This window comes from Lipotes vexillifer, unplaced genomic scaffold (assembly GCF_000442215.2).
Source record: "Lipotes vexillifer unplaced genomic scaffold, Lipotes_vexillifer_v1.1 scaffold459, whole genome shotgun sequence".
Classification (NCBI taxonomy): Eukaryota; Metazoa; Chordata; class Mammalia; order Artiodactyla; family Lipotidae; genus Lipotes; species Lipotes vexillifer.
In genome coordinates, this window is record NW_006769874.1 from 2,975,193 (window position 1) to 2,988,293 (window position 13,101).

At 38.7% G+C, this 13,101-nt stretch overlaps 1 protein-coding gene across 1 annotated transcript in view; it reads right to left on the minus strand.

Moving 5' to 3' along the window:
* The window catches only part of PHF10 (PHD finger protein 10), a 43,934-nt gene extending 31,380 nt beyond the window's left edge, over positions 1–12,554 (minus strand). The window contains exons 1-2 of the mRNA XM_007445922.1: positions 12,447–12,554; positions 3,568–3,774 (exon numbers count right to left, since the gene is read on the minus strand). Of these exons, the coding sequence (XP_007445984.1) occupies positions 3,568–3,774; positions 12,447–12,554 (315 nt within the window). The remainder of the gene's footprint in view (positions 1–3,567; positions 3,775–12,446) is intronic.
* Positions 12,555–13,101: the final 547 nt, after the last annotated feature.

Genomic DNA, 13,101 nt, shown 5'->3' on the forward strand with positions numbered 1-13,101 from the left:
CCCGGACCGGGGCACGAACCCGCGTCCCCTGCATCGGCAGGCGGACTCTCAACCACTGCACCACCAGGGAAGCCCTATCATCCCCATTTTACAGAAGAAAAAACTATGTCCAGGCCAGAGGCAGTGTGTGTTGCTGTCAGGATTCATATCCAGGCCAACTGGACGCTAAAACCCAGGCTATTACATTCTCCACATCATTTTATTTTCTTACACTCTAAATTGTGTTGCTTTATTTTCTTGACTGGAGTAAAAACTCCTTGGCAATCATGGTCCATGTCATATAATTTTCTGTATTTTCCTCTGTACCTATACCCATTATTTAGTGCCCTAAATCAATTTACTGGTTAATCAATTATTAAATGACATTAAATTGTCAAAACTGTTATGGTCAAGGAACAGAATACCCATATAATTTAATAAATTATTAACAGAAAATTACTATTTCTAGCTTAGTATTTTTCAAATAATTCATAGTGAAAGAAAATATAGTTCACATAATTATCCTTTCAGTCAAGATGCACCTCAGGATCTGAAAGTGCCTTTGAGACATTACAATAAATATCAAGTCACTTAGAGGGGAGACCTCATAGTTGAACTTAGTAGATGCTGATCAGTGAGGTACTTACATTGATTGCCTGACCCGTCTTTTGAATGAATAATACTTTTATAATGAACTTATAACGGTGGAACCCAAATTCTTTGACTGCTAACAATATGCGATCTGCTAATTCAAGCGACAAGTGAGAGAAGACTTTGTCATCATATTTGACATCTTTAAGATTTTCCTTTAAAAAAATTAAGAAAAATATTTTAATTTTCAAACCAAATATATTCTAAACAAAAATTGAAGTAGAAAATGTGCCTGATTAATACATAACTTTTTGAAAATATACATATTTCTAACCAAATAATATTAAATGGTTGATATGTTTACCAATTTATTTCAATAATAATTTTGAAGAAAATTTAGTTTTATTTATTTATTTATTTTTTAACATTTGGCTGCATTGGGTCTTTGTTGCTGTGCGTGGGCTTGCTCTAGTTGCAGGGAGCAGGGGCTACTCTTTGTTGTGGTGCGCGGGCCTCTCATTGCGGTGGCTTCTCTTGTTGCAGAGCATGGGCTCTAGGCATGCGGGCTTCAGTAGTTGTGGCACGCGGGCTCAGTAATTATGGTTCACGGGCTCTAGAGCACAGGCTCAGTAGTTGTGGCACATGGGTTTAGTTGCTCCACGGCATGTGGAATCTTCCCAGACCAGGACTTGAACCCGTGTCCCCTGAATTGGCAGGTGGATCCTTAACCACTGCACCACCAGGGAGGCCCTAGTTTGGTTTTTAAATTATGTTCAATTGCCCTTCATTAGCAACCCTTAAGCTTAAGTTTTCCTTTACTAGATTACTGTGCCAAGCAGTTATTAGGGAGACACAAGAGGAATTTTAAAACAAAGCTTCTGGGAATTCTTAGGTAGAGAATCTTAAATGTTTTTCAAATTTACGTATTTGCTAAAATTCAGGAGCAGAGCCTGCATTATGTTATTCCTGTCTCTTTTTTTGGCCACATGGCACGTGGGATCTTAGTTCCCTGACCAGGGATCAAACCCACACCCCCTGCATTGGAAGGGCAGAGTCTTAACCACTGGACAACCAGGGAAGTCCCTATTCCTGTCTTCTTGTCTCCACAAATTAAAGGCCACTTCTTTCTAATCCTGCTTCTATGGCTTCTCACTCTACTGCTTTTTTCTGTGGCCTCCAGGAGAATATCAAGGAAATCAAAGATTTCTCATGTTTGTTACTAAATTAATATATAGCTGGGGGCAGGCGGGAAGACAGATGTGGGACATGAAGGACTACATTTTCCTACAAACCATAAGCAGACCTGAACCAGCTGGGGAGCAGGTGGCACCTGGCTTTGATTAACTGACTCAGACCAATGATAAATTAACCAATGTTCTGAGTTCTAATGACAACAAATGGATGCCTACCTGGTAATTTTATAGGCAAGTAAAACCAAATAAATTACCCAGTTTTTGGTTTTGGTTCCCTTCTAGAATGCTTCTGGATCTAAACTGGGTCTAGAAGAATTTAGTTCCTTCAGGCAATTGGCTCAATCTTCTGGACACTTAGAGACATCCATTCTCCCTTCTGAATCTGCCTGAGATCCCAGGCTTTATCTACATAAGTGTTCATTTTTAATAAATAAAGAGCACGTGCTATAGGAAGATACCTATAAGCTCCATCAGTATGTACTGTTTCTGTGTCTAGAACTGTGTTCAATGTTCCCTAAACGCAAAGGAAAATCCCCGGCCTCTCTATGACCCCTAGCCTTCCACCTATATTTCCAATAAGCTGTTCCAGGCCCCATCATGCTCAATGCAATTGTATAAGCTATCACATGCAAATACAATTTGAAATTCTACTATATTCAATAGACTTGAACTCAGTCTATGTGGTAGGGCTGAGTGAGAGACACACCAAAATGTATACTCAATCACAAATGCTTGCTATTAGTGTTTAGATCAGAGAATTAATAATTATTTTATTGTATGGAATTTATTTCCTGAAGTTATGAGCCATAATATCTTTACCAAATATTATCTGATCATTATTAATTCAGCTTAGAAATGTATCTATGTCCATGGTGGTGGAGGGAGGTTGGAGGGTGGGTTTCCTAAATATTCTCCTGTATTAATAAAGGTTAATTCATTTAAGAATTAACTTTGATACAATTAAAGGGACATTAATCATTTACACAGAATAAACTAAATCTATGCTTTCTTCCCAATAGCTAGCTTACATCAGTTATTACTAAAGGAGTGCATCTTATAAATTAGAGGTGGGGGAGGGAGATTAGGCTGGGTAGAGTCCCACAAAGGGAATCTGGCCATCAGAAAAATCCTGGGTGCCTGGTGCCCAAAGGTGAAAAGGGGATTCAGAAAAAATGATCCCTTAAACAAACATTCTATAATTAAAAAGTTTTTAATTTGGCCCTTTATTAGGAAAGATGGTGAAGGGAATTCTTTCCATCTGAACCATGTAGTCTTCAGATACCAACAGTAGTATAATTAATATTGGCATTGGTATTACAGTATTAATTTTGTAAAATTGAAGCAGCTTTGTTGGACTAGCCTGAAAACATGTGTCTGAGTTTCAAACTGTCTTAAATGAACTTTAGATTCCAGCTGGTTTAATGAAGAAAACCCATGCATAAATTGGGGACTCTGCCTGTTCTTAAGATGTCTTAGTGTCATCATGAATCAATTTTTCACACATATTCAATATGGGTTTTTCAATTCATTCCTCCAAATATGGGAGACACATGGAACCTGAAGGATAAATAATTTATGGATAATTAAGAATTAAATGAAATAGCAAAAGAATATTCCTTTTGGTCTAGCTTTAATCATAGCATCAACATAAGATTATTGATTATGACTCCAAAGTACTTTCATATTTTCAGAGATAAAAGCTACAAAAAAATCAATCAGGGTAACTATACTGCCATAAATCTTAATATAGTTTATCAAACCCCCAAAGCTAAGATATTGCTATCATATATATCTATCAACCTACCTTTAATATCTGCTGGACTTTCGTTTCTACCGAGTAAGCCTGGAATTTTTTCAATGGCTCCATTCTATATGAATTAGCAAACTTTAGTTTTGCCAGGGCACTCTTCCATTCTTTACCTATGTCAGCAATTGAGTCATCAAATGGTGGCTCTACGTACTGAACATCATGAATTGATTCTCTCAGTCTTTCTCTTAAAATCTGTGCATACTGAAAGGAGGGAGAGAGAGACAGAGAGAGATTACTTTTTTAATTGTAAAATGAAATTTCGTTTTTAAGAACCCTGGTGCAATGGGACAGGACTGACACAAAGCTTGGAAATCCATTATAAGACTTCAATGATTATGTGGTTGCTAAATCCTAGATTCACTCCTGGCTATCAATTTGGTAAAAGAAGAAAAAAGAATATAGCTATCATCTATCTATTTATCTATAAACACAAATACACACAAACACAAATTTGAATGCATATATTTAGAACATCCATGGAAGATGCCAAAGAACTAGAAACAAGAGTGGCCCCTGAGAGGGCAACTGAGTGGCTAGAAGACTGGTATGTAAGGAAAACCTTTCATGTTCCCTGCCCTGATATTATGAAAATATTATCCTTTATTGTCTTCTTATAATTTTAATTATTTTATCTTTGAATAAATAATACAATTATTTACATAACACATTTGTAAGTCTTAAATTGAAAAGACAACAAAAGTGTATTAATTTGGTATATACATCTTTCTGTGCTTTTTACATTCAACATTTATTGCATGACATTCAACCTGTCTTAAAGAACTACTTATTTAGTGGCTACTATGGTTCAGTTAAGTACTCTAGGCTCTGAAGTTACAGTGGTAAACTTCATTATAATAACCAGGAATTAATAGTTTTACTTGTATTAACTCATAATCAAGGACTCTGCACTCATGGAGTTATCCTTCTAGTGGGGAGGAGGACTGATAGACAATAAAAACGTATATAGCGAAATGAATAAGCCAATTTAAATAGTGGTAATTGCTATACAAATAAAACCACATGACTTGATAGAAACTCATCATGAGGGCCTAATTTGGACTGAATAATTGGAGAAGTCCCTTCAGTCCGGTTTGGGCTGAAGTCTAAAAGGAACAGGAAATAGGAAGGACAAAGAACATGTTCTGAGAATAGACGTGTGTTTGGTGTGTCTGGATGGTTTAGAGTGAGGAAAATAGTAGTAACAGAATAAGGTTAAAAAGGTATCATGGGGCTTCTCTGGTGCCAATGCAGGGAAGATGGGTTCGAGCCCTGGTGTGGGAAGATCCCACTTGCCGTGGAGCAACTAAGCTCATGCGCCACAACTACTGATCCCGCGCACCTAGAGCCCGTGCTCCGCAACAAGAGAAGCCACCGCAATGAGAAGCCCACGCACCGCAATGAAGAGTAGCCCCCACTGGCCGCATCTAGAGAAAGCCCACGCGTAGCAACGAAGACGCAACGCAGCCAAATATAAATAAATAAAATAAATACATTAAAAACAAAAAGGGGGCTTCCCTGGTGGCGCAGTGCTTGAGAGTCCGCCTGCCGATGCAGGAGACGCGGGTTCGTGCCCCGTTTCGGGAAGATCCCACATGCCGCGGAGCGGCTGGGCCCGTGAGCCATGGCCACTGAGCCTGCGCGTCCGGAGCCTGTGCTCCGCAAATGGGAGAGGCCACAACAGTGAGAGGCCCGCATAACGCAAGAAAAAAAAAAACAAAAAAACAAAACAAACAAAAAAAAACAAAAAGGTATCATGTAGGACTAAGTAGAATTTGAAAAGGAATTTGAAATTTATTCTCAGAACAATGAGGAACCATTGGAAGGACTTAAACGGACAAGTGATATTTTCTAATTTACAGTTTTAAAAGATTATTGTGGCTGCTGTATGGTGAATAGATTATAGGGAGATCAGGGTCTGAGGTAATAATTTATAGTTTAAAATACTTGTTTGCAAATAATGTTAATGATAAATAACTTCATAACTGTACAATCGCTTTTCAAACCAGGAACATGGTTCGCTTCTGCATTTACAAAAGAACTTTTATTTGCAATTAACTTTTTATATTACAAAAATTTCTTTCAATTTATTCTGAAGCATTAATTCCTTTGATATTCTTTCAATGTCCCATTTAAGGTGATTTAAAAACACATTGTATGTTTTTAGGAGCTGTGTAACATAAAAATACCATTGTTCCCTACCAAAATTTTATTAATTTTAAAGTTGATTACATCTTGATTTTCCTACAGTTCTACATATTTCTATCACTCCTCTTCATTTTTCACACCTTACTTCATAGACCAGTAGTTTAAAATGTATACATTAAACATCATATTCCCAGGAATATTATGGGAAAATATTTATTCTCTACCATTGATGTTTCTATGTGGCAGAAACTGTTATTGGAGCAATACTTCCCCTTCTTTGCCCTCTGATTTGCTCCTCTCTGAGGGAGTTTATGTGATAAGCAAGTTAGGAAGAGGAAGAGCATGTTTAGTGCAGAATCTCCCCACCTCTCCTCTTGACATCTAATTATAAGAAGTACATATTTCCTGTTCCACCACTGCATATGCTTTACAGAGATAGGACATCATCTTAGATATATGTCATCATCCAGCTAGACCCATGACTGGGTGAGCTGCTTTAATTTACGTAGAAATGTTACCAATTTCTACCCTATTTTTCATCCCTAATGGTTTGTTAATATGGTGAGTTACATTGATTTTTGAATGTTAAACCAACCTTGCATTCCTGGAATAAACCACACTTGAGCATATTATTATTATTATTTTACTGAAGTTTGTACCTTTTAACCCCCTTCACCCATTTTGCCCACCCTCCAGCCCTTTCCCCACACCCCAACCTCTGGCAACCACCAATCTGTTCTGTGCATCTGTGAGCTTCCACATATGAGAGATCATATGGCATGTCTTTCTCTGACATTTCATTTAACATAATGCACTTGAGACACGTCCATGTTTTTGCAAATGGCAAGATTTCTCTTTTTTGTATATATACACCATATCTTCTTTATTCATTCATTCTTCATTGGACATTCAGGTCATTTCCATCGAAAATAATGCTGCAATGAACATGGGGGTGCATATATCTTTTTGAATTAGTGTTTTTGTTTTCTTCAGATAAACACCCAGAAGTGGAATTACTGGATCACATGGTGGTCCTATTTGTAACTTTTTGAGGAAACTCTCTACTATTTTCCATAGTGGCTGCATGAATTTACATTCCCACCAACAGTGCACAAATGTTCTCTTTTCTCTACATCCTCACCAACACTTATCTCTTGTCTTTTTGATAACAGCCATTCTAACAGTTGTGAGTTTGGATATGAAACTTTCCTGATGATTAGTAATGTTGAGCATCTTTTCATGTACCTGTTGGCCATCTGTATGTCTTCTTTGGAAAAATATCTATTCAGATCTTCTGCCCACTTTTTTCATCAGATTTTTTTTTTTGGATTTGGAATTGGAATTTTGATAGGGATTGTATTATATTAAATCTGTAGGTTCTTTTGATACCATGGAAATTTTAACAATATTAATTCTTCCAATCCATGAGCATGAAATATATTTCTATTAATGTCTTCAATTTTTTTTCATCAATGTCTTACAGTTTTCAGTGGACAGGTCTTTCACCTCCTTGGTTAAATTTATTTCTAAGTATTTTATTCTTTTTGATGCAATCGTAAATGAGATTGTTTACTTAACTTTCTGATAGTTCATTATTAGTACATAGAAACCCAACAGAATTTCTTATATTGATTTTGTATCCTGCCACTATACTGGATTTGTTTTTTAGTTCTAATGTTTTTTTTTTTTTTTGGTAGAGTCTTTAGGATTTTCTATGTATAATATCATGTCATATACAAAAAGCAACAATTTTGCTTCTTCCTTTCCAATTTGAATGCCTTTCTTTTTCTTACCTAATTGTTCTGTCTAGAAATTCCAGGACTATGTGAATAAAAACAGCAAAAGTGGGCACCCTTGTCTTTTTCCTGATCTTACAGAAAAAGCTTAGTTTTTCACTATTATGATGTTAGCTGTAGGCTTTTGATATACAGCCTTTATTATGTTGAGGTACATTCCCTCTATAACCACTTTGTTGAGTGGTTAAATGGGTGTTAATTTTTGTCAAATCTTTTTGTGCATCTATTTGAATGATGAGATTTTTTTTTTTGATCATGAGATTTTTATCCTTCATTTTGTTAATGTGGTGTATCACACTGATTGATTTGCAGATGTTGAACCATCCTTGCATCCCTGGAATAAACTCCCTTTGATCATGGTGTATTATCTCTTTAATGTGCTATTGAATTCAGTTTGCTAATATTTTGTTGAGGATTTTTCCATCTATGTTCATCAGGAATACTGGCCTATAATTTTCTTTTCTTGTGGTGTCCTTGGCTGGTTTTGGTATTAGGGTAATGCTGGCCTTGAAAATGAGTTTGGAAGTGTTCCCTCCACTTCTATTTTTTTGGAAGAGTTTGAGAAGGATTGGTATTCTTATTTTAATATTTGGTAGAATCCACCAGTGAGGCCATCTGATCCTGAACTTTTGTTTTAGGTAGGTTTTTCATTACTGTTTCAATCTCCTCACTAGTAAGCAGTCAATTCAGATTTTTTCTTTCTTCATGACTCAGTCTTGTAAGGTTGTATGTTTCTAGGAGTTTATCCATTTCTTCTAGGTTGTCCAACTAGTTGGCATAGTGATCTCTTATGGTCTTTTGTATTTCTGTGGTATCAATTTTAATTTCTTCTCTTTAATTTCTGATTTTATTTATTTGAGTTTTCTCTCAAGTCTTGGTCAGTTTGTCCCCTCTCCTCACTTGGGGACTCCAAAGACAATAAAAGTTTTGCCTGAAATTTTCCCATAGCTCATTTCAGATTTTCTATTGCTGTCTCTAAATTTACTAAGCCTGCTCTGCAGTGTCAAATCTGCTGTTAATTCCACTCAGTTTATTTTACATTTCCAACATTATATTTTTCATCTGTAGAGGTTGGATTTGGATTTACCATGCTTAATCTCTTCTGATTTTTTTTTAAAAAATTTATTTATTTGGCTGTGCCCAAGTCTTAGCTGCAGCAGGCAGGATCTTTGTTGCCACAGGCAGGATCTTTGTTGCCACATGTAGGATCTTCAATGAGGCATGCAGAATCCTTATTTGCAGCATGCAGGATCCTTAGTTGCAGCATGTGGGATCTAGTTCCCCGATCAGGGATCGAACCCGGACCCCCTGCATTGGGAGCATGGAGTCTTAACCACTGGACCACCAGGGAAGTTCCTCTCCTCATTCTTGAACAGAACATAATATTAACTCTTTTATAATATCAGCATTTTATAACTGCTTTAATGTGATGAAAACTAATATAATACAATAGCTGTTTTATAATAACCGCTTTAGTGTCCTTTTATACTATTTCTATCTTTTTATCATTTCTGGGTGTTTTGTTTCTTCTCTCCATTTTGAGTTGTACTATTCTGCTTCTTTGAAGGTATGCTAATTAAATGCCAGATATTGTGAATCTTACCTTCTGTTTTTGCTGTATATTTTTGTATTCCCACATGCATTCTTGAGCTTTCTTCTAGAATGCAGTAACTTGGAAACATTGTAAACCTCTCGAGGCGTGTCTTTAAGCTTTGATAGGCCGAACTAGAGAAAACCCTAAGTCTAGGGTTTTTTTCCCCCAATTCTCAGACAATACACTCCTTAGCACTCTAACCAATGCCCTATGATTTACATGGTTTTCCACTCTTACTGGTGGGGGGAAAAAAATCTATTTTGTGTGAGTCCAAGGATTTTTTTCTGTTACTTTTGGGTGGTTCTTTCTCTAGCCACACCTGACTTCCTCAGCAGATGCCCTGATGTACTAAGCTGAAGACCTGAGGAAAATCCTCTGCAGATCTTGGGAACTGTTTGTACAGCTCTCTCCTCTCTAATATCTGCTCTTATATCACCCTGACCTACCCTGACTCCCAAATCATTCTCAACTAAGGGAGACATCTCCATAAGGTGTGGGCTGGAAGCCCTCACCAGGCAGTACATTAGGGGAAATCTTGGGGCTCACCTTTCTTGTTTGTCATCTCTCAAAGATCACAATCCTGTCTTGCCTTACATCCAGCCAGTGGAAATAAGTACTTCATACATTTTGTGTAATTTTCTGTAGTTTCTGGTAGGAGTTACTCCATGTTGGCTTCTAGTATAAGTCCTTAATCAGAAATAAACCTGCTGTTTTAATCATCTGTCAGACTGCTTTATGTTTTAGTTGTGGAAGAGAAGCATTATAGCTCCCCAAACCTCTTAAAAATGAAATCTTTATTTTATTCTTTTACATTAATAGAATGCTTCTCCAGGGTACTGCCATCTTCTTTTCCTCTCACAATACACCCAAGGAATACAACTATATTATATCATTAACAGTGGCTCTCAACTGCAATGAATTCCTTGGGGATAGGGCATGCATTTGTGGTTTAAAAATAACAATCAGAGATTCTAATATGCTGAAAACTCACATCTCTGCCATTTCTTCCATATATATATTGGCTTTCTGATTTAGTATTCTCTTTATTAAGAGTATTTTATCTCTTAATTAAGGAAGAATCTTTGTAGTCACTTCCAAAAATTAGAAATAGGCTTTACATATGAAGAACTTTTTGGTATCTACTAAAACAATCTGAGTTTAATTATTTAACCTATTGATATGGCATTTCCTTATGTTGAGCCTATAATCCTAGAAAAAAAAGAGCATGGTCATGAGATGCCATTACATTAATGTATTTCTAAAACCTGTTTGCTAGTATTAAAGATTTTCAAATGTACGTAGACAAGTGAGACTAACCAAGTTTTCAATTTTCAGTAATTTGTTTATGGTTTTGGAATCTTTGGTTGCAAGCAATAAGCACGGAATCTTGTTAACCATATACATAACTAATTGGAAAGATATGGAGTAGCTCACAGAATGGAAGAGAAGCCTAGAGAGTCTGACACTTGAGGCAGTTCAGTATGCCACCTTCAATTTAAATTAATCTCAACCATTTTCTTTAATTATTACAGGAAGAGTTCATCTAATCAGCCTAGTTTTGGTCTCTTCCTCACCACAAAGTTAAGGAAGGTGACTGACAGTCCCACCAAAGCTCTATCCAATAGGGAATTAGTTAATTCTCCAAAGGAAAATTGAGTTGCTACTAGTAGAAGAAAATAAATGGATGCACGAGAGAGAAAATCAAAAGACATTTATAACCATTCAATTGTGTGTCCTAATCTTTCTTATGCTCAGGATCATGAGAATAATCAGCTACCTGAAAGTTAGAAATGACTAATTAGTGACTCACTGCCCTCAGGCAAATTTAGTGAGCATTTGTGAAATCTTTTCTCCGTCTCTTCCCAATTCAAATTTCTTACCTGTAGAAGCACAGATTTTAAAGACAGCTATGGTTAATCACATTCATAGCAAATAAGCAAGAACTGCCTTGGTCCATGTCCCCCTTTCCCCAGATTCTGGCCTATATACCAAGTGAACCTATCTGTCGTCCCCTCCTTTTGGATTCAGGCTTCCTCACTTTTCAAGACTTCAGATCTTCAGTAGACAGTAAGTTTATAAAAGGCACCTCAAAATACAAATATTTTTCAATACTGCAGGCGACCTATCTTTTTCTCAGACTTATTACGAGGCAATACAACAAAGTTTCTGGGAGCATGAATTTAAAATCCAACATATTAAGGTTTCTAGCCTTGCTGTGCTTTTGCTTGGTTCATGAGAACTTGCCTTATTTATTTTTCTTCCTTTTGTTTCTCTTTCCTCTGTAAAATGTAGACACCAAAGAGCAGTCATTAGAACCTGAAATGTTGCCATGACTTTTTTTGGGGGGGGGGGCGGTTGGGAAGGATTCTGTTATTTGAAATAAGGATCTTCAAAAATTAGTGTTTTGGGCTTCCCTGGTGGCGCAGTGGTTGAGAGTCCGCCTGCCGATGCAGGGGACACGGGTTCGTACCCCGGTCCGGGAGGATCAGAATTCAGCATCATTAAACCAGCTCTACAACAAATGCTAAAGGAGCTTCTCTAAGTGGGAAACACAAGAGAAGAAAAGGACCTACATAAACAAACCCAAAACAGTTAAGGAAATGGTAATAGGAACATACATATAGATAATCACCTTAAATGTAAATGGATTAAACTCACACCACAACTAGAGAGAAGCCCACGCCACAATGAAGAGCCCATGTGCTGCACCCCGACCGAAAAAAAAAAAAAAAAAAAAAAAAAAAAAGTGTTTTGCCTATTATCTCTCCTTCATCCTGTTGATTATGGGTCCCACGAAGTAGGTATGAAAAGAAACAATTATAGGCAAGTGGACCAGAAGTCCCAGCTCTATCATTACGTTTTGTACTGTAATGGTTTTCACACTATGCTCATACAAAAATCATGGTGTTACACCAATAAAATTGAATGTCATTTTTCATTAATTTCAGGCAGTAAGTTAATGAACAGAATTATTTTCAATTTAACTTTCTCGTATGTTCTTCAAATAGTGAGGCTGCTGCTGTTCACAAAAACTCAAAACATCTCATCGTTCTGCTTGGTGTATCCAATCCAAATATGATTATGATTATTATTATTATTTTGAAGCACAGCACACATACACCTACTTCTGGCTGGTAAAGCTGCGGTTTGTGTGGTGGCACTAAACACACTAAAATTACGTATTTCTGGGGAAAGAGCCTCTTAGGAAACCTGAGCTGAACAAGTCTGAAGAGCACTGAAGAGGCTGTTTCGGTCAGCGCGGTGTCTAGGGTCTACACCACAAGAGCCGGAGCTCTGCAGCCTAGGGGTTGGCCCTCGTCCCGAGTCTCCTCACTCACTGCCTCCTTCTCGAACATGCTAGGCCTCCTCTCTTTCCGAGGCGTCATCGGCGGCTGCTGAGGCGCCGCGGCCGAGGGCGGTTTCCCAGCCCAGCCCCGCTTCTCCATCGCGCAGGCTCCCGCGGACAATTTCCGCGACAGGGTTTCGCTCGCGCCTGCGCCGCGGAAGCCGGAAGTGAGCCGCAGGGAGGGCGGTGACGTAACGTGACGTGGCGTGGCGTGGCTTGCGTTATCCCTCGGCGCCGCGGACGGGAGCCGTAAGTCATGGAGGTAGAGTTGCGGTCTCCGTTTCTCCTGAGCGCGCCCCTCGGGGTGCGGCGCGGGAAGCGCCGTCCGGGCCGCAGCCGGTGCCGCGGCGGAGGAGGGCGGCCGTGCCTGCGCTGGGTGGGCGCCTGCTGGACCCGTCCCGCCCCGCCCTCCTGCTTCTTGGCGCCGCCCGACCCCCACGTTGTTCCTGGGGCCCGAGGTCCCCGCTTCAGTCCGCGAGGACATGGTGTGGGGGCCGAGGGGACGCCCCGCGCGCGTGTGGAGGCTCTGTGGCCGCCACAGCCACGGCCCGCATATGTTCACCGGGGCCGGGGGCGTGCACGCACAACGCGCCGTTGGTTATAGTTTTTGTTCTGACTGGCTTTCGCCCCTAAGGGAAGTTTTCGCT